Genomic DNA, 20,900 nt, shown 5'->3' with positions numbered 1-20,900 from the left:
GAAACTGTTCTCTGAAAGGTTCTTTGGAGAACCTATAATAGTTCTTCTACACTTTTAAAAAAATATATTCTTTACTGGTATTATGGTTTTTGGAGAACCTTTAAAACTTTCCGTTCCACAAAAAGGTTTTTTATAGAGTGGAAAAAGGTTCTTTGGATGATTAAAATAGGGTTGAGGAGGGTTAAAAAGTTTCTTTGGAGAACCAAAAATAATTCTTCTATGGTATCACTGTGAAAACTTTCTTAGTCTAGTGGACAAAAGTTCTTAGATTATTAAAATGTTCTTCACACTATGAATAAAATGGTTCGTTTAAGAACTAGGTTTTGGAAAACCTATAATGGCTCTTCTACATTTTTAAAAAAATAAACGTTCTTTATTGGCATTTATGGTCCCTGAAGAACCTTTAGCTTCAATGGAAATTTCCATTCCACGAAAGGTTCTTTAAAATGGAAAAAAAGTTATTTAGATTATTAAAATAGGGTTGAGAAGGTTAAAAAAAGTTCTTTGGGGAACAAAAATGGTTCTTCCATGGGATCACTATGAAAGCTCTTTTTTGGAATCTTTATTTTTAAGAGTCTTGTGAAAAAAAGGTTCTTTAGCTTCATACTTGGAATGGTTCTTTGTGTTCACTGAAAGGTTCTTTGGAGAACCGTAATGGTTCTTCTACACTTTTAATAAAGGTTCTTTATTGGTATTGATGGTTCCATGAAGAACCTTAAACATCCATGGAACTTTCTATTCCACAAAATGTTCTTTATAGTGGAAAATGGTTCTTTAGATTATTAAAAAATGTTCTTCACACTAAGAAGAAAATGGTTATTTTCAGAACTGTTCACTGAAAGGTTTGGAGAGCCAAAAGTGGTTATTCTTTATTGGCACTGATGGTTCAGTGAAGAACCGTAAACATCAATGGAACTTTCCATTCCACAAAAGGTTCTTTACAGAGGAAAAAAAGATTCTTTAGATTATTGAAATAGGTCATAAATAGATACTGTTCAGTATTTATTTATTTATTTTATTTTATTTTATTTTTTTTTTTGACAAACCAAAAATGAATGTTCTATGACATCACTGAAAACTTCCTTTTAGGAGATTTTTTTTGTGTTATATATGTGAGGACATTCTTAATCAAGGTATTGTGAATTATTATTTCACAAATATCATTAGAATTTTGGGAAGTCACACCACATGACATTTAACAACATAAACTAACCCTACCTTCAGTCATGAGATTCTTCAGGGGTCCTCTGTTTTTCTGTTTTGGTTTTATTTTATGTATCTTAATATAAACCACATGACCTTTCTTAGTTGCACCACATGACAGAGGTTTTCCAAATGTTAATAACCTGTGAAGCAGTTTAAAATACTTTTTTTCCCACTAAAAAAATAATTATATGGTTTGTCAAACAATAGATTTTCTGTCCAAAAATTAATTTGATTAGTTATTGTTATTATTTTTTTGTCATGTGATATCAGTTTGTAAGGTTATGCCACCCATTTTGTATTATTAAGAATAATTTTAATATAGACATTACTGAGTTTAAAATATTCTATCATAATTGTGATTATGATAGAATATTTTAATTGTCTCTGGCTCAGCGCCAGCCAACGCGTGAAAACGCAGTTTGAATTTGGCAGTTGCGTGACGTCACCGAACGTTTTAAATTCCATATGTTGGACCGTACCGCTCACAGGGTTAAAAAATGTGTATTCAAGTCATTTTATGTATGATTTGCTTGTATTTTTAATAAATTAATATTAAATAATAGTACGCATCACGTCATCATGTAAATACAAGGTAAAGGTACAGGTACATCTACTTATATTATGCAGTTTTTTACTGGCAAAATCAATTTTTTTCAGTAGGAATCCACACAATCTGGGATTCCGCATGAAGATGAAAGATTTCCCAACACAGATTTAGCAACAGCTTTAAAAGATTTGAAAGTCACACAAATTTGCAGTGTTGAGCAACAGAAAGCAGCTTGGTTTCAAAGTGACTTCTTGCTACACTATTGACGACAGACAATATTTGCTTTTTTCTTTGTTAAATTTAGCTGAATTTAGCAATAATTAGCTTTAGAAAAGAGAGATAGCATGTAATGGCCAGCTTGGAGAATCTCTGGTTGGTTTCTAAGTTGTTTCTAGCTAGTTGCTTGGAAGTCCAAACTTTGGTCCCCTCATGCTAAAATTACAGATGCAGTGATTTCCCAACCTGTACCAGTGATGATTCGGTAAGGTCAGGAAACTCCAACCAAACGATAGAGGTGTTACCCATAAGGCCGAGCTGAATAATAGTATCCACTCTTTATCTCAAACCTACTAAATCCCTTTCTCTCTCTCTCACCGACCTCCACCTTCCCTCCCTCCAAATGTAATTGAAATAATGTCTTGATTAAATCTGGGACAACCTCCATGCAGGAATCAAATTTAATAAAGTGCAAATGCACCAGAGCTGTTTATGAAAACAATACAAAATGGAGTTGCAGGATGTTTTTCCAAGTAAAAAAAGAAATAAAGTTGCAATTAAACTTTATGTTCGGTCAACAGGATCACTGCTACCTGCATCTGAAATGGACAATACAGCATGAATGAAGTCAAGTCCTCCGGTCCAATGCAGACACAGTGATTAACGCCTTCACGGATTTCAGTTTTCTTCCGAAATCCCTTGCTCTCTGGTTAAATGACAAAACCGCTCTTCACCCAAATCCTACTGTCTCCTCTTCACAGCCACTCTAACCCGAACAGGGGAAGCATGATGCATTTTTTGACGATTTAGCCCACCTTTGAGGTTGAGAGCCAGACTGACTGGTGCGCTGCTGAAAGTACATTAGAGCTTGATGGAGGGGAGGTCTGAGAGGTTGTACCTCTTCTGGTTAGGGATGGATTTAAAAACAGCTCTAAATGAGGAACACTGGCTTTTGTTTGCAGCAGAATGGATTAAGGCTGCATTCATCTGGCATAGTGTATTATTCTGCCTGACGGTGCTCTGGTGTAGTTCCCTGCCAGAGCTCTTCTGTTTGTGTGAACTTGATGAACTCTAGTAGCTGCTTTATAAAAATGAATAAATACATATAAACTAGCATTTAAAAGTTTGGGGCAGATGCATTTTTGAAAGAGGTCTCTTATGCTAGGCTGCAATTATGTATTAAAAACTACGCTAAAAAGTAACATTGTGAAATATTTTTTTCTGATGTGATAATGTCTAATGTGTTTTCTAATGTAATATAGTTTAAAATGTAATTTATTCAGCATCAAAAAAGAACCGTGTTTATTTGAAATATAAATCTTTTGTTACATAAAGTCTTTTTGTCACTTTTGATCAACTTAATGCATATTTGCTGAATAAAAGCATTCATTTTGAAAACAGTTTTTGAACAACAGAGCACATGGAAAAAAGCTCTGCATGTTACATAAATAAACTTTATTTATAAAACATACCTTCTGCATAAAACATAAGCAGAACATGTTTCTGTGTGAATTCACTGATGTGCATTGTTGCTTTGAATTTAATGCAACAGCTTACGAAAGAATTGTTTAACAAACAGTTTATACATGAATTCCTTCTGCTAAATGTTTGCTAGAATTCCTGAGAAGTAATTGCATACTTTGACGTAAATATGCTTATTCATTTGTATTTTTGAAGCATTGTTGGCTAGTCTTGCTAGTCAGCTGTGTTAGCTTATATCAGCTTGTAGCTTCTAAAGCTACAAGCCTTAGTCATAAAACAACAAGCTATTTTAAAGTAGTTACAAGCAGTTCTGAAGAAAAGTGAAGAGCAGTTTTACATACAATTAACAGAGAAATTCATTGAATATCTAAGAAATATACACACATTTGGATGTAAATAAACTTAATCATTTGTATATTTTCAGGCATAGTTGGATAAGTATGTCTAGCAGTGTTTGCTTTTAGCTTTTTGTAAACTGCAGCTTCTAAACTTACATTTTACTCTAAACTACAAGTACATTACTTTCAATACAGTGAACTTACCCTCGTAAAAAATTTAGCTATGCAGCTGCTAACAATAGTAGCAAACTCTCTGTAAACATCCCTGGTGAAAAAAACAACATATGCTGGTAGGTATGTTTTGATGCTGGTCCTTTGCTGGTTTAAGCTGGTCATGTTGCTGGTCAAGGACCAGTATAAACCAGCAAAGGACCAGCTTAAACCAGCATCAAAACATACCTAACCAGCATCCCAGCATCAAAACATACCTACACTGTAAAAAAAATTAAAAACACAATTTGTTGAGTCAGCTTAAAATAATTTGTTACCCTGCTGCCTTAAAATTTTAAGTTCAGTCAACTCAAATAACTTAAAATTAAGTTGTACTAAGCAACAACTTAGATATTTGTGTTTGCTAAACTTAACAGATGGGTAAGTAACCCAGCTGCCTTAAAATTTTAAGTTGAATCAACTCAAATATCTAAGTTGTCACTTAGTATAATTTAACATTTCAAGTTGAATAAACTTTTTTTGAGTTGACTGAACTTAAAATTTTAAGGCAGCCAGGTTACAAATTATTTTAAGTTGACTCAACAAATTGTTTTTTACAGTGTACCAGCATATGCTGTTTTTTTCACCAGGGATTGAAGCTATTTAAAGAGATAGTTCTAAAATGAAAATTATCCCATAATTTACTCACTCCAAAGCTGTTCTAGGCATATATGCCTTTCTTTATTCAGTCAAAACACAATCAAAACAGTTAGCTAGGCTGGCTAGCTAGCAGTTAGCTAGTGTTAGCTTCTACCTTCTTGTAAACTGTAGCTTCTAAACTGACATTCTACTCAGAAAACTACAAGTAATTTCAATGCAGTCAGTATAGTAAAAAGTAGTTAGCTGCACGGCACATTGCTAACAAAAGTAGATAACTCTCTGTAAATTAAATATCGAAGCTATTTAAAGGAATAGTTTACCCTGAAATGAAATTTATCTCATAATTTTCTTACCTTCAAGGCCATCTTTCTTCTTTCAGATGAACACAGTTATATTTTCAGGCATAGTTAGCTAAGTCTGGCTAGCTAGCAGTGTTAGTTTCTAGCTTCTTGTAAACTGTAGCTTCTAAACTGACATTCTACTAAAAAAACTAGAAGTGCTTTCAATACAGTCAGTATAACCTATTAAGAAGATAGTTAGCTACACATCAAGTTGCTAACAAAAGTAGCCAACTCTCTGCAAATTAAACATTGAAGCTATTTAAAGAAATAGCTCACCACAAAATGAAAATTATCCCATAATTAAAAGCTAAGCTTGGCTAGCTAAACAGTATTAGCTTCTAGCTTTTTGTAAACTGTAGCTTCTAAACTTACATTCTACTCTGAAACTACAAATCCTTTCAGTACAGTCAGTTTACACAGCAAATTGCTAACTAAATTAGCTAACTCTTTGTAAACATTGAAGCTATTTAAAGGGATAGTTTCCCCCGAAATGAAAATTATCATTTATGATAATTTACTCACCCTCAAACCATCCTAGGTGTATATGTCTTTCTTTCAGACAAACACAATCAGAGTTATATTTTCAGGCATAGTTAGCTAAGTCTGGCTAGCTAGTAGTGTTAGTAGCTAACTTCTAGCTTCTTGTAAACTGTAGCTTCTAAACTTAAATTCTACTCAGTATTTTACTTTCCATACAGTCAAATACAGTATATGACTTTCTTCTTTCAGACGAACACAATAGGAGTTATATTAAATGATATCTGGGCACTTCCAAGCTTTGTAAAAGCAGTGTTTTTGAAGCTCGAAGCGCATCCATCCATCATAAGTAATCCATATGACTTTTTTTGGGTGAACTGTTCCTTTAAGGTAAAAATATAAAGATATTAAAGAGATGAAAATTCCCTCATTTACTCACTCTCATGTCATTCCAAACCTGTACGGCGCATGCTAATAAGAATGCTAAAGACAGCAGCCTCTAGCGTATGTCACTAGCACATCTCTTGAGGCCAGAAGCGTGATGTTTTACCTCCAGTTACCTCTTTCCAACTGGCCTCCGTTACAATTACATGACAGAGAGTTGTAGTCCTGCTTTGTATTCACAGACAGTATTTTAGAGTAGCAGTCAATAGCTCTTGTTAGCACACAAAAGTACAATGAGGGGTAGCTGTTAAATGGTATCTGTGGACAACTGATGTCAGTAACTGAGATCTCACATGTAGATGTGTTCATTGCATAGCAGATGGTATTGTATCTGATGTCTCTTTGTTTTCAGAGCAGGATTAGTAAATTCTCTGACACTCCGTGTGACACTTGCTGTATAAACTGGGACACCAGGAAAAACTGTAAACAAAAGTGTGTCTGGAAGTGCAAGGATTTGTGGAATCCATCTGTCTATGTTCATCATTCAATATGTTCGGCTGTTTCGTGGGAGGCCCAAGTGTCTTTTACACACTTCATAACACGCTGATCCTTTAACCCGGCTTTCATAAAAATAAAATGTGTTTCTCGTACATTGTTTATCCACTTAATCTGAGGTCTAATATGTGACTGTACAACAACTTAATCTGAGGTCTAGTATGCGACTGTACGCCAACGTAATCTGATGTTTAGTGTGCAATTGTATGTCGACAGTTTTTTGAGTGACTTGTAATACATTTTTTTTACAAATATTAATTATATTAAATTATTTGTGTTGTGACTTAATTCTTTAATGATGTATTTCCAGTGTTTTGTGGTTTAATTGTGTGGTAGTTGCGCCCATGTGGGGCACTATATTTTTGCATTTTACATGCTTTAGTGTTGAAACATAGTTGCTAGAAAGTACTGAGGTGTGTTTTCCATAAATAAGTTCCATTGAAGTCTATTTGTAATGACAAAACTTGTGACCATGGTTGTTTTTGGAAAATGCATGGGCTGCTGTCCATTTAAAACCGAATGTGCAGATGCAACTACCCTACTGTTAACATTCAAGACATAGCTGAGTGCGTTTACGTGAATAGTCATCAAAACTGACAATTTTACACCGTTTTGTGCGCATTTCTCCGTTCATGCGACATGAAAGAGTACTTGTGCGCTGTGTGGTGAGAGTAAGTAATTAACAGTCTTTTGCATCGTCAAATTCATCCATATGTCTGCTCTTCTCTTACTCTCAGATATTCACATTTTTTAATGTTTTATGAGAGACTTGCTGCAAATGCTAGCTTATCTCCCACAGGTTAGATCAATAGGCTAATGTACAGTTCATTTGTAGCGTCTAACCTCCTAGCCAAGATTCCTTCTGAATTAACCTCTTCCCAAATGGAAAATGTCAGTAGATTATTGTCATTCATGATTTTTTATTTTTGGTCTGTAAAAAAAGTTGTTGACAAATTATGATGAATATTATTCGTCAATGAATTTAACACTGATTGCCAGGCAGTTGCTAGGTCAGGGGTGGGCAGGTTTGGTCCTTGATAGCTGCTGTTCTGCATTGTTTAGCTCCAACCCTAATCAAACATATCTGAACAAGCTAATTAATACCTTAAAAGTTATAGGCAGGTGGGTTTTTTCTTCAAGGTTGGAGCTGAACTCTGCAGGACAGCGGCTCTCTAAGACCTAAGCTCCAACTCTAATCAAACACACCTGAACAAGCTAATCAAGATCTTCAGGATTACCAGGGCAACAGGCAGGTGAGTTTTTTGCAGGGTTGGAACTAAACAGGACAACGGCACTCCAGGACCGAAGTTGGTTATCCCTGTGCTAAGGTGTACTGGGAGGTTGCTGAGGGGTTCTGTAGGGTTTCTTATCGGTTGCTAAGGTTTGGGTGGTTTCTGGACTTCTTTTGTGGCATTGCTGGTTGGTTACTAGAGTGTTCAGGGGGGTTTCTAAGGAGTAGTTTGTCTAGGGCAGGGGTTCAGTGAGATCCATTTTCCTGTAGAGTTTAGCTCCAACCTTGATCAAACTCATTTGCTGGTAACTTTCTAGCAATCCTAAAGACCTTAATTAAAATGTTCAGGTGTGTTTGATTAGGGTTGGAGCTGAACTCTGCAGGAAAATAGATCTTGTGGGCAAAAGTAGAGAACCTCTGGTCTAGAGGGTTGCTAAGTTGCTAGAGCAAAACTGTCCTGGAGGCCTGGTGTCCTGCTAAGTTCAACCCTAATTAGACACACCTGAACCAGTTAATCAAGCTCTTACTAGGCATTTTAGAAACTTCCTAGCAGGTGTGTTGAGGCAAGTTGGAGCAAAACTCTGCAGGACATCGGCCCTCTACGACCTCGTTTGGGCACCCCTGTGCTAGAGTCTTATGACTGATAATTAAGATGTTCTGGGGGTTGCTAAACAATTGGTGGGCTTTCATGAATGTTTACTAGGGTGTTCTTGCTAGATTGCTAGGCAGTGGGGGTTCTAATCCATTGCTAGGCTATGGGTGGTTTCTGCAAAACTTTTGTGGTGTTGCTGGTTGGTTACTAGAGCGTTCTTGGGGTTCCTGGGCAGTCACTAGTGGGTTCTGTGTGTTTTTAAGGTCTGCTAGGGTGTTTTTGGTAGGGTTCTGGGGTTGGTAAACAATAGCTAGGCTGGCTGTCATGACTGGTTCCTAGAGTGTTCTAGGGGTTGCTAAACTGTTGCTAAAATATTTTGAGTGGCTTTTAGGGGTCTGCTAGGGTGTTTTAGGGTCATTGCTCTGTGAGATGGATAGACAGTTGCTAGGGTGTTCTTGGTGCTTTCTAGAATGTTCTGGGGCATTGCCAGGCATGCTCTAGGAGGCTGCTAATGGGTTCTGTGCTGTTTATAATCACTCGCTAAGTTATAGGTAGTTTCAATATTTTTTTTCTGTGGCATTACTAGTTGTTTACAAAAGTGTTCTTGGGGCTTTCTAAGGAGTGGTAGGTCAATTTAACTGAGGGTTGCTAAGCAGTTGTTAGAATCTTATGACTGATTTTTAAGGTGTTTTGGGGGGTTTTAAACAATTGCTGGAGTGTTATAAATGGTTACTAGAGTCTTCTTGGGGTTGCTAGGCAATTGCTAGTGACTTCTGAGTATTTTTAGGATCTGCTAGGGTGTTTCTGTGGGTTGCTAAGCAGTTGATTGTTCTGAGTGGTTGATAGAATGTTTTGGGGCATCGCTAGGTAGTTGCAAGGGTGTCCTGGGAGGTTGCTAAGGGGTTCTGTAGGGTTTCTAATTAGTTGCTAAGTTATAGGTGATTTCTAGAATTTTCCTGTGGTGTAGCTGGTTGGTTACTAGAGTGTTCTTAGGGGTCTCTAAGGAGTAGTTGGTCTGAGGCTTGCTAAGCAGTTGCTGGGCTTTCATGGGTTACTAAAGTGTTATTGCACTTGCTAGGCAGTTGCTAGTAAGTTCTGAGTGTTTCTAGGGTCTGCTAGGATGTTGGTGGTGGTTGAGCTTGAGGCTGCTAAGCAGTTGTTCTCAGGGGTCTCTCAGGGGTCTCCAAACTCGGTCCAGGAGGGCCGGTGTCCTGCAGGGTTTACCAGATAAAATATCTAATTAAAGTCTTACTAGGCATACTAGAATCTTCCAGGCAGGTGTGTTGAGGCAAGTTAGTACTAAACTCTGCAGGACACTGGGCCTGAAGGACCAGTTTGGAGTCCCCTGGTGTAGGGGTTGCTAAACAATTGCTGGGCTTTAATCTAGAGTGGTTACTAGTGTGTTCTTAGAGTCGCTAGGCAGTTGCTAGTGATGTTAGGGTCTGCTAGGGTGTTTATTTTATAGAATGTTTTGAGGCATTGCTAGGCAGTTTCTAAGGTGTTCTGGGTGGTTGCAGGGAGGTTGCTAAGATGTTATGGGTTGCTAAACAGTTGCTAAGCTGTTATGACTGGTTACTAGATTGTTCTAGGGGTTGCTAATGAGTTGCTAGAGTGTTCTGAGGGGTTTTTAGCAGTCTGCTAGGGTGTTTTGGTAGTTGCTTTTAGAGACTGCTAGACAGTTGCTAGGGTTTTCTGGACGGTTTCTAGAATATTCTGGGGTGTTGCCAAGCGGTTCCTAGGATGCTCTAGGATGTTGCTAATGGGTTCTGTAGGGTTTCTAATCAGTTGCTAAGATTTTTTTCTGTAGCATTGCTGGTTGTTTTTTTGTTTTTTTTAAGAATTGGTTGGTTTGGGGGTTGCTAAAGTCTTATGACTTATTATTAAAGTACTTTGTGGGTTGCTAAACAATTGCTGGGGTGTTATATGTGGTTACCAGAGTGTTCTTAAGGTTGCTAGGCAGATGCTAGTGAGTTCTGAGTGATGTTAGGGTCTGCTAGGGTGTTTTTGGTGGAGGTTGCTAAGCAGTTGATTTTTTCAAAATCGTTGATTGAATGTTTTAGGGCATTGCTAGGCAGTTACAAAGGTGTTTTGGTTGCTGAGGTGTTCTGGGGTTGTTCACCAATTGCTAGGTTGTTATGACTGGTTATTAGTGTTCTAGGGGTTGCTAAGCAGTTGCTAGTGAGTTATAAGTGTTAGGATCTGTTAGGATGATTTTTGGCGACTGAGCTGAGGGTTGCTAAGCAGTTGATTGTTCCGAGTCATTGCTAGAATGTTTCGGGGCATTGCTAGGCAGTTGCTATAGTGTTCTAGGGGTTGCTAAGCAGTTGCTAGTGAGTTCTGAGTGTTAGGGTCTGTTAGGGTGTTTTTAGCAATTTAACTGAGGGTTGCTAAGCAGTTAATTGTTCTGAGTGGTTTATAGAATGTTTTAGGGCATTGCTAGGCAGTTGCTAAAGCGTTCTGAGGTTGCTAAACAGTTGCTAGGTTGTTATGACTGGTTACTAGTGTTAGAGGGGTTGCTAAGACGTTGCTAGAGTGTTCTGGGTAATTGTTTGTGGGTAGCTAACTATAGCTAAGTTTCCATGATATTGTTGTTCTTAGATATGAATTGAGTTCCTCATTCAAGTGATTCTAGCTCTTTTTTGGCCATTTGTTTGTCCACCAGGTGGAAATTTTAGATTCATGGCCTACAAATATATAATTCATGCACTTAATTCGTTGCACATTACAGGACGAGTTAGTCATTGAAGTTTGATACTTTAGTTAGGGGTTTGTTGTTGGCAAGCACCTCTTTAACTGTGTTTCGTACTGGCAGATGGTAGCATTTATTACAAATATTTCTGAATCAGAAGCTGTTAAATGGTAACTTAGACACATAATGTAATCCCATTTGGCACGCGTGCCTGCCCACTGATGTCAGACCAGCCCAGTCACATCCTCAGCTGTCACACGGACAACACCTGAACTGGTCACTGAACAGCATATGAAATCAAAGGCTAATTTACATACATCCTCCACACCTCAGAAGCCGTGATGGATGCAGGCAAATGGCCCATTTAGTTCATTTAGCGTGGCTGCAGGCAGTGTGCCCAGACTGAGAATGAGAGTCCAAAGTGTTTAGGTAAAATACACTTCAAATGAGGGCACAGCTAACACAACGCACAACCGCTTTCTGTCTTATCAATTCGCTTTATTGTCGCCCTGAGGCTATCATAAGAACATCTTGCCAAAGTTTGCGTCAGACTCTGAAAGTACAGTATTTCTCTCAGGGGAATCCAACACGTGATGCTGAGCTTTGATGCACTGGATTGAGAAAGATTTTTTGGGTGTTTAGAATGCCATGAGGGTGAGTGAATAGTGGTAAAACCGTCCTTTTTGGGTGAATTATTCCTTTTAAGTGAATTTAGAATGGAAAGATGTAAGAAGGAGTATTTCTTACATCGGTCCTCTTCAGAAATGAACTTCTGTTTTCTTCAAAAGCAATAAGTTACCTAAAAATGAAAATTCTGTCATCATTTACTCGTTTTCCTAGCCTGAGAGTTGTTTTCTTAAGGTGTTGGTAACCAAAGAGTTGGTGGTAGTCATTGACTTCCATACAATGGATAAAAAATACTATAGAAATCAATGGAGATCAGAATTTGGTTACATTCTTTAAAATATCTAAAAAACTATCCCTTTATTGTTGTGCCAGAATTATCATCATTACAAGATGACATCTTTAGACTCAGAAATTATTTGTTTCTATGGCAACTTTCTTATTCTCAAAGACTATGTGGCTTCATTATATAAATTCACCTTTGTGTTTTTTTGAACAATATTGAAAAACAAAGTGCACCAAGACTTGTACATTACATTTTCCAGTATATACAGAGTTGCAAGGATGCAGTAAAATGTATGTTATTGTTCTAAGTTAATAATTCCTGAATGCTTAGTACATACTACATACTATACTTTAAAAATAGAACATGAAAGAAATACTTCAACAACAAATGCTTTAAACAATAACATGCTACTACATTATTTTGTGCCCTGTTGTATTGCACATTTAGACAGATATAGAAAATTAGCATACTATGAACAGTTTACATAATCTATACTGCAGAAATAGACTGCTGAGGCGGTGTGCTATTCTGAACAGTCTCTGTGAGGTTTAGGGGGAGAGATGTTCTCTATTAAGCAGGCTGCCATCTAGTGTTTAATAGATTGAGTGCAGTTTTAATGACAGACAGCAAAATGTCTCTGTAAATCAAATATAGAGAACATAGTTTGTTTCACTGCGTTTCCATTCGAGTGGCTGAAACATCCTTCAGTAAAACAGTAGGAAAAAACAGCTGCCCTTTCATAAACCCAGATTTATTAGCATTTTCTGCTTGTTTGTTTAGCAGATTATTGAGACAGGCATATAAAACCTGCCGGCATGGGTCCATTTGGCTTGCTGTTTGTTTATTTGGCATGACAGAACAAAATTCAGAATGGCAGGAAGAGGTGCGGCCCTACGGGCTCCTGCGCCCGCCATCCATATAATGAGAATGTTTGTATATAGATGCCACATGCAAATGTCTTAATTTAGCCTATAGCATTAGCCTAATACATGCAGATTGAAAGTTGATTTGTTACTAGGCGTATACCAAGTGTATAATGACTGTTCTCTGTCATGTTTGCAGACCAGGACACTCTTGGGTTGGTTTACTGACCTGCTTTCTCTGCTAACGGTTAACTTGCCCTCAGCTACTGTAGCATGTCTGTCATAGCATCCCTGTGAATTGCGCTAATCACACACACACATGCGTCTCAAAGGGTCCAGCTATTTGCTGCAGATCCATGCAACTCATTTTGCTAGGCCATAAATGGCCATAATTGTATAATCTATTTTTGGATATTTTGGATCAATTTCTATTGTGTTAGCATTGGTTGGCCTAGCCATTAAATGTCACATGAGGATGATTTATATGAATAACAATGTTGTAATGTCTGTTTTTGGATGTTAAGTGTTTATTTTACCATATTTTAGCATTGGTTAGCCTAGTACATGATAAAGATTATTATTGTTTATATAAACAATGTATTAATGCAATATATATATATATATATATATTTTTTTTTTTTTTTGGTGTAACAAGTTAGCATTTAGCCTAGTAGCTAAATACATCACATAAGCCCTGGTGAAAAAAAAAAACAGCATATGCTGGTAGGCATATTTTGATGCTGGTTCAAACTGGTCCTTTGCTGTTTTTTGCTGGTCCTTTGCTGGTTTTATGCTGGTCATGTTGTCAAAGACCAGCATAAACCAGCAAAGGACCAGCTTAAGCCAGCACCAAAACATACCTAACCAGCATATTCTGTTTTTTTCACCAGGGAAGATGGTTTATCATATTGTAATGTCTACTTTTGGATGTTAGGTGTTTATTTTGTTGTGTAGCAAGTTAGCATTTGTTACCCTCGTAGCTAGATACATCCCTTACGGAAATTAACCATTGTTTTATTTCAATTATAACCTAAAAAACATGGTTACTATATTTAAATCATGGTAACTAAAACTAACCATGGTTTTGCTGCACTAACCATAGTTTAAACATGGTATTTGTAGTAGAACTCTGGTTATACAAATGGTAATCAATGTGCCAAAAAAACATGGTTACTACAATAAAACCGTGGGTAATTTTCATAAGGGATCACATAAAGATAATTTATATACTAAATTACCATGTTGTAATGTCTACTTTTGGATGTTAGATGTTTATTTTTGTTGCATAGCAAGTTAGCATTGGTTAGCCTGGTAGCTAAATACAGCCCTTACAAAAATTAACCATGATTTAAAGATGGTTTGCATACTAAACTACCATGTTGTGATGTCTACTTTTGGATGTTAGGTGTTTATTTTTGTTGCGTAGCAAGTTAGCATTGGTTAACCTAGTAGCTAAATACATCACATAAAGCTTGTTTTAATGCCTGTTTAATGTTTAAGCTTAGTCAACTAAAATAAGTTTATTCAACTTGAAATGTTAAGTTGTACTAAGTAACAACTTAAATATTTGTGTTTCCTAAACTTAACAGATGGGTAAGTAACCCAGCTGCATTAAAATTTTAAGTTGATTCAACTCAAATATCTAAGCTGTCACTTAGTATAATTTAACATTTCAAGTTAAATAAACTTTTTTTGAGTTGACTGAACTTAAAATTTTAAGACAGCCAGGTTACAAATTATTTTAAGTTGACTCATTTTTTACAGTGCATGTTGTAATATAATGTTTTTTTGTTGTGTAGCAAGTTAGCCTAGTAAATGCATCACATAAAGATGGTTTATTTACTCAACAATCATGTTGTAATATCTACTTTTGAATGTTAGGTGTTTATTTTTGTTGTGTAGCAAGTTAGCGTTGGTTAACCTAGTAGCTAAATACATCACATAAACATAATTTAATATTTGAATGCCTATTCTAAGATGTTAAATGCAAGTTAGCATTGGTTTTTATACCAAATAACAATGCTGTAGTGTATGTTTTTGGATGTTAAGTGTTTATTTTTGTTGTGTTGCAAGTTAGCATTGATTAGCCTAGCAGCTACGTCACATGAAGTTACTTTATACACTAAACAATGCTGTAATGCCTGTTTTTGGATGTTAAGTTTAGATTTTTGTTGTGTCTTAAGTCAGCATTAGTTAGCCTAGCAACTGTGTACATCACATTAAAGTACTTTTTACACTTAAAGACATTAAATGCCTGCTTTTGGATGTTAAGTGTTTATTTTTTGTGTGTTCTAAGTCGGCATTGGTTAGCCAAACAGCCGTGTATGTCTCATAAGAATAGGTTACATAGTAAATGACCATGTTTTAAGGCTTATTTTTGGACAATATTATAAATGAGGTACATAACAAATGGAAGGTATTTTTTTTTTTTAATTATCCAGCGCAAAACAGTAAAACAGCTCTGAAAATCAACCATAGTTTTATTGTAGTAAAAGTGTAGTAACCATGTTTTTTTGGGGGTATTGATTACCATTTGTATAACCACAGTATAGCTACAAATACTGTGGTTAAGCTATAGTTAGTGTAGCAGAGCCATGGTTAATTTGTGGTTAACTATAGTAACCATCGTTTTATTTGTAGTAAAACTATTGTTACTTTTTTTATACGGGAGTCCAGCCTACTCATAGCCACGCAGATATTTATACCATGGCATATTCAGTGTGTGTGCTTTTGGGCAGTTTTTTTTTTTTCTGACAGATGTTTTTACTATTTTTAACATATTTATCAGGTGTTTCTAAACAAATATGATGTGTTCTGCATGATTTGCACTTTTACAGACATCTTGGCGACCTACATATTAACTGGCCTGCATTTTTGATTTGTTTTACAGCATTAGGGCCATCACAATGCCATTTCTGATGCCATTAATACTCAAGACACATAGTGTTTAGGTCGTTCCATCTTTTAGTGGAATTAACTCATGAAAAGCTCTTTTAATAGCTATTGAATTATTCACTAAATGCAGACCTCTGGCGGCAGTCACATGCTTTCTCGGAGACTGCAGAGGGAGCCTCCTAACAAGCATTAAATATTAAACCGTGATCTTTGAAAATAAATAACAAACGGTACAGTGTCATCAAAAATGAGTAAATAAACATGACAAATCCTGAACACTCAGTTCACTCAGATTGTTAACGCTGATGTTTCTATGCTGATTTCCTTCAGTCCAAAACAAGGGATGTTTACTCAGATCCACTATTTAATTTTTTAGCCCCTAAAAAGTGTATTTTGCATATAAAAGCAATTACTGCTGTATAAAATGAATACAGAATCTCCTTTCAGAATCTGTGAAACACTTATTCAGCTCCTCAGGCAAAGTAGTTCTGTCTGAATAAGGAATATGGTATACAAATAAATTCAACGTACAATATCAAATTTATCATCTAAACCATTGTACATTCCAAATAAATGACGGATATTTCCCATTGTTTCCTGTAGCCGGTTCCATGGTAACAACTCAAACAGTTTGTTTCTTGACGAGATGTTGGAAAGAGCAGACGTGGATATCAATTTGGGATTGTGAGTGGCCCCATCAGACGTCTGTGTACAGCAGCAAAACAAGCCAGACAGGATCATGTTGCACAAATACAGATGGATTCAGAGAAATTACTCAGCTTTGTTCCGGGCATTTCAGCTGGTCTGCCTGCCTGACCATTATAATCTTATCCTTATATAATGAAATGGCCAACGGATGGCTTATTTTCCAGTTTAGACTGAAAAAACTGCGTTTATATGTGGACTAAGGAGGGGGTTTATTTTAGGAATGTGCTTTGTCCAAAAATATCACTTCAGAGAGATCTTTATTTTACACATACACGTTTATGCTCAATTTTTGGCTCTTAAAGTCCAGAACAAGACTACATTTTATCCATCTGGAATTAATTGGATGGTTAAACCTGGGTGATACACAGCAGAATTGAGCCAGAACTTAAAAAGCTAGTTGGCTATTGGATAATAGTCAGCATGGCCTAAGTGATGTCATCAGAAAAGGAAAGTTGTTTCAGAGTAAGAGCAAACTGTTGTATTTTCATGGATTATAATAGATTTATTTCCCCCCGACATACAAAATACACAATAAGACCAGGAATATGTTTCAAGACAAATTTTTTATGTCAAGCTGACTTAAAAAAAATATTTTTTTTCCCCATGTGATTCCCATGTCGTAATGGTTATCTGCTCTTGGAAATCTGGAAACAGCAAGGCTCTCAGGCGCATGGGTTTTATTATTATTATTTTTTTTTTCCATCAGCATGGATTTGATAATTCCCTGGGATGCTCTGTCCAGGTTACCATGGCAATTCAGAATATCTCTGCTTTTAAAACCGCACGTGTCCGTTTCTGCTATTCTGGAATGCATTCATTGAAAATAAATCCTATTATTTCCACTGCGCTGCTCTACCCATCTGCACTGTGGAGGCACCATGGTACCATATACTATGCCTCTGAATCATTATTAGATAAAACTTAACAAAAAAATATATATATTATCAAATAAATTATATTATCAGCATGAAAAAGTGAGTGAAATTTCTTTTAGAACTTATAAAATGTCTGTATTTATGTGTACCAAAACCTTTATGACCAAGTTATCAGTGTTAGTGGAGTATAATAACAGTATAGTAACTAGACTGTACTTTACTAGAAAATATGCTCAACAAGGAAGAAAATAGTGTGGCCTAAAAAAGAAGGAAACACACATTTTGTTCTACTGAACCCAGCGGCAAACACATGGACTGCCGATGACCTGAATAAGATAGTAGCTTTGTCTTTATCTTCGGCTTATCCCTGAACAACAGCAACATTTCCAGCCTTCATATGCAGTAACTAGTGAATCTATAACTGAACGAAATCTCACTAACTGAAAAAATAACTGTATTGGAGAAAATAAAAAAGATCACTTTGAAGAGATCCAACAATTATTTACCTCTATTCTGGTATATTTTGTAATATTGTACTTGCTTTGTATTATATAATACAATATGTTGCTTAATATGCAAGGTCAACTTGTAAGTAGACCATTTTTAGGTGGATTTCCTTAAAAAAAAAGTAAACATTGTGTCTCTGTGGCATTTGAAAGCTTGTTTCCACCAAAAATTTATAAAAAAAGGTAAAGGTAACAATTCTGACTCTTTTTTAGCAATTGTGAGTTTACTGTTTGTGAGTGGCATTCTGACTTCATAACATGCAATTGCAAGTCATAATTTCGAGATATAAACTCGCAATTGTAAGAAAATAGTCTTTTTTTCCCCCTCAGAATTGGACTTTTCTTGGAGAATTTGACACAATTGCAAGTTTATTTCTCAAATTAAGTCCAAATTCCAAGAAAAAAAGTGGGATATAAACTCAAAATTGCAAGAAATGCCAGAACTGAAAGATATGAACTCGCAAATGTGAGAAAAAAGGTCAGAATTGTGACTTATAATTTATTCTGACTTTATATTTTGAAATTGCGAGTTCATATCATGCAATTCGGAGAGAAAAGTCAGAATTGCAAGAAGTAAACTCTCTTTTTCTTTGGAAGAAAAAGTCAGAATTGCAAGTTTATGTCTCACAATTTTAACTTTTATTTATTGCAGTTTCATGATTCTGACTTTATATCTCGCAATTGCAACCCTGATAGCACACGTACATCTTGGAGACGTCAATTTGACGTTGACATTTACATCTGCAAGACGCAGTTTGCTCATCTGCAATACATCTATTGGACGTTTCCTATCAGATATCAAATAGACATCTAGTAGATGTCTTTATGATGTCTTTAAGATGTTTATGATTTAGAATGTATCAATGTATGCAAAACTGACATCTTACAGACGTCTGCCAGACGTTTGTACGTAGCAGATGTTTTCCAGATCAAGAGATCTATAACCGACATCTTGCAGACGTGCATGTGCTATCTGAGAAGTTTATATCTCGCAATTCTGAGAAAAAAAGAAAAAAAAAAACAAAAAAAACAACAACAACTGCAAGGTTCAAAATTGTAAGATAAAAAGTCGCAGTTACCTTTTTAATTCTTTTTTCAGTGGTGGAAATGGGTTTCTATAGTGCTGCTATAAACACATTGCTCTGTTTTTTTGACTTTATGACTACACTCTTAAAAATAAAGGTGCTTCACGATGCCATAGAAGAAAGTTTTTTGTCTAAATAGTTCCATAAAAAACCTTTAACATCTAAAGAACCATTCTGTCACACAAAAGGTTCTTTATGGCAAAAGAAGGTCCTTCAGATTATAAAAAGGTAAAAAAGAGATGGTTTTCTAAAGAACCTTTGACTAAATGGTTCTTTGTGGAACCAAAAATGGTGTAGCCTGACATAGCAACAATGACTCAGCCAATAGCATGAGTTGGGGGTGGGGCTTTCTAACCAAGGGCAGACAGATGAAATGTTTGGAAATTCTATTCAGGAGGGTAGTTACTACGCTTTTAACATCAAATTGTTTTATGGTTTTATTTCCAATGCACTTGTCTCTGAACATTTTTAATAAGCATCTGACTTGTCATCTTTTTTTCTCTTCTCTTTTCTCAGTGGTCTGTAGTTTCCGCGGATCAGTGTCACATGGTCTGACTCTAGAGCTTGGAGAAACGGTTCAGATCCTGGAAAAGTGTGAAGGTAAGTCATTCTCTGCAAATATTGTCAAACTTTTATGCCCCATTCACACGGGGTGTCAGCATTCACGCTTCTCATTTACTGTGAATGGGTGATCATGCATTGCCGAACTGTATTGTGGATCCGTCACGTCACGCCACTGGTGTTGCTCGTGACAGAAGTTGAAAAACATTCAACTTTTTAAGCGCCAATGCAGGCCTCAGCCTATCAGATCGCCATATGCAAATACGCTAGCGCAGGCACTAGCCAATCACGTTCATGCAACACCAGAAAAGTAAAGTGATTGGCTGTTGTCACTATTGACGGTCGCGTCAGCACCAAATTTTAGATGCCCTCCATCAAACGTTAATGCTGACACCCCGTGTAAATGGTGCGTAAAGCTGATGTTTTTGGAAACATACTTTTTTTTTAATGGGTGTTGGTGGGCAATCTTATAAAAGATGCAATATAAAGAACTTATAATATAGCAGAAATTGGTGTCTCATTTTTCAAAAATGTCATAAATATTTTTCTTCAGTTAATTGGAAAACTAAGTTATTAATAATTATAAAACAGTTCTTTCTGGTCCTCGAATCTGATTGGCTGAGAGGAGTTTGAGATTCTAGTGATATCAGAACTCCAACCGTTTCACTGTTTGTATTACTCCGCTTGTGGTATTTCTCACAGCGAGTGTCATGGCGGACACCCAAATCTAATTTTGTGTCACTGCAGATAGCCTAGCGGTTAGAGTCCTGACACATAGTGCGACAGCACTTCTGGCAACCTGAGTTCGAGTCCCAACTCGTAGTCATTTGCCCATCCCATTCTCAGCTCTCCACCCCACATTTTCCTGTCATTCTCTACTGTCCTGTCCAATAAAAAGCACAAAAAAGAAGAAAAAATGTTTGTGTGTCACAGAATGTATTTTTAAGAGTTTTAGGCAAAAATGTACTTGTTTAGATTTCACATATACAGTTTGTTAATAAAGATAACATCTATTTGAAAATTTTCTTTGATGGTTTCGGAGATATCAGAGGCTGTTCAGCACTCATAAACCTGCCGAGAGCAGCCTTACCTCAGCCAGATCTTCTGGAACTTGCCGCTGGCTCTGATGTCTCTAACAGGCAGTCTTTGGTCTCATTAATCTATTATTTGTTCCAAAATAGTTTTGGCTGAGGTCAAAATCTTATCTCATTATATTTCATATAAACTTAATCCTGTATATCAGAGCTCTGCCTTTTCCGATGGTTAGGCTTGACCATTAAAAAAATTAATAAATAAAGCAAGTTTCAAACCGTTTTTTGTAACCTCTTCATGAAAAGAGCCAAGAGACATATCAACATTTGCCACCCACTCTTACTTCAGTACGTCTTGTATATTATAAGACAAATTCTCCTGTCTCTGCATTTTTAACTCAATATATAACTTGTGCTGCCGGCAGTCTTTAGGAACCAGAATAATTCTGAATACTTAAATGTAACCAAGAGACTTTCAACACAGCTTTCAGTGCGCCTCTAGGGTCACAATGTAACTGTATTTCAACCTACAGAGCAGTAATACATGTTTGATTAGCATATACTTATAATCTAGTAGACTTTAAGATGACTACATCTT

At 36.3% G+C, this 20,900-nt stretch overlaps 1 protein-coding gene across 1 annotated transcript in view; it reads left to right on the top strand.

Annotated features, from left to right (window-relative positions):
- Positions 1–20,900, top strand: part of dock3 (dedicator of cytokinesis 3) — a 234,618-nt gene that overhangs the window by 39,496 nt on the left and 174,222 nt on the right. The window contains 1 exon segment of the mRNA XM_051094211.1: positions 19,227–19,310. Coding sequence (XP_050950168.1) covers positions 19,227–19,310 — 84 coding nt within the window.

This window comes from Labeo rohita, chromosome 22, assembly GCF_022985175.1.
Source record: "Labeo rohita strain BAU-BD-2019 chromosome 22, IGBB_LRoh.1.0, whole genome shotgun sequence".
Lineage (NCBI taxonomy): Eukaryota > Metazoa > Chordata > Actinopteri > Cypriniformes > Cyprinidae > Labeo > Labeo rohita.
Note: the sequence above shows the minus strand (reverse complement) of the source record. Positions and strands in the feature narration are given on the sequence as shown.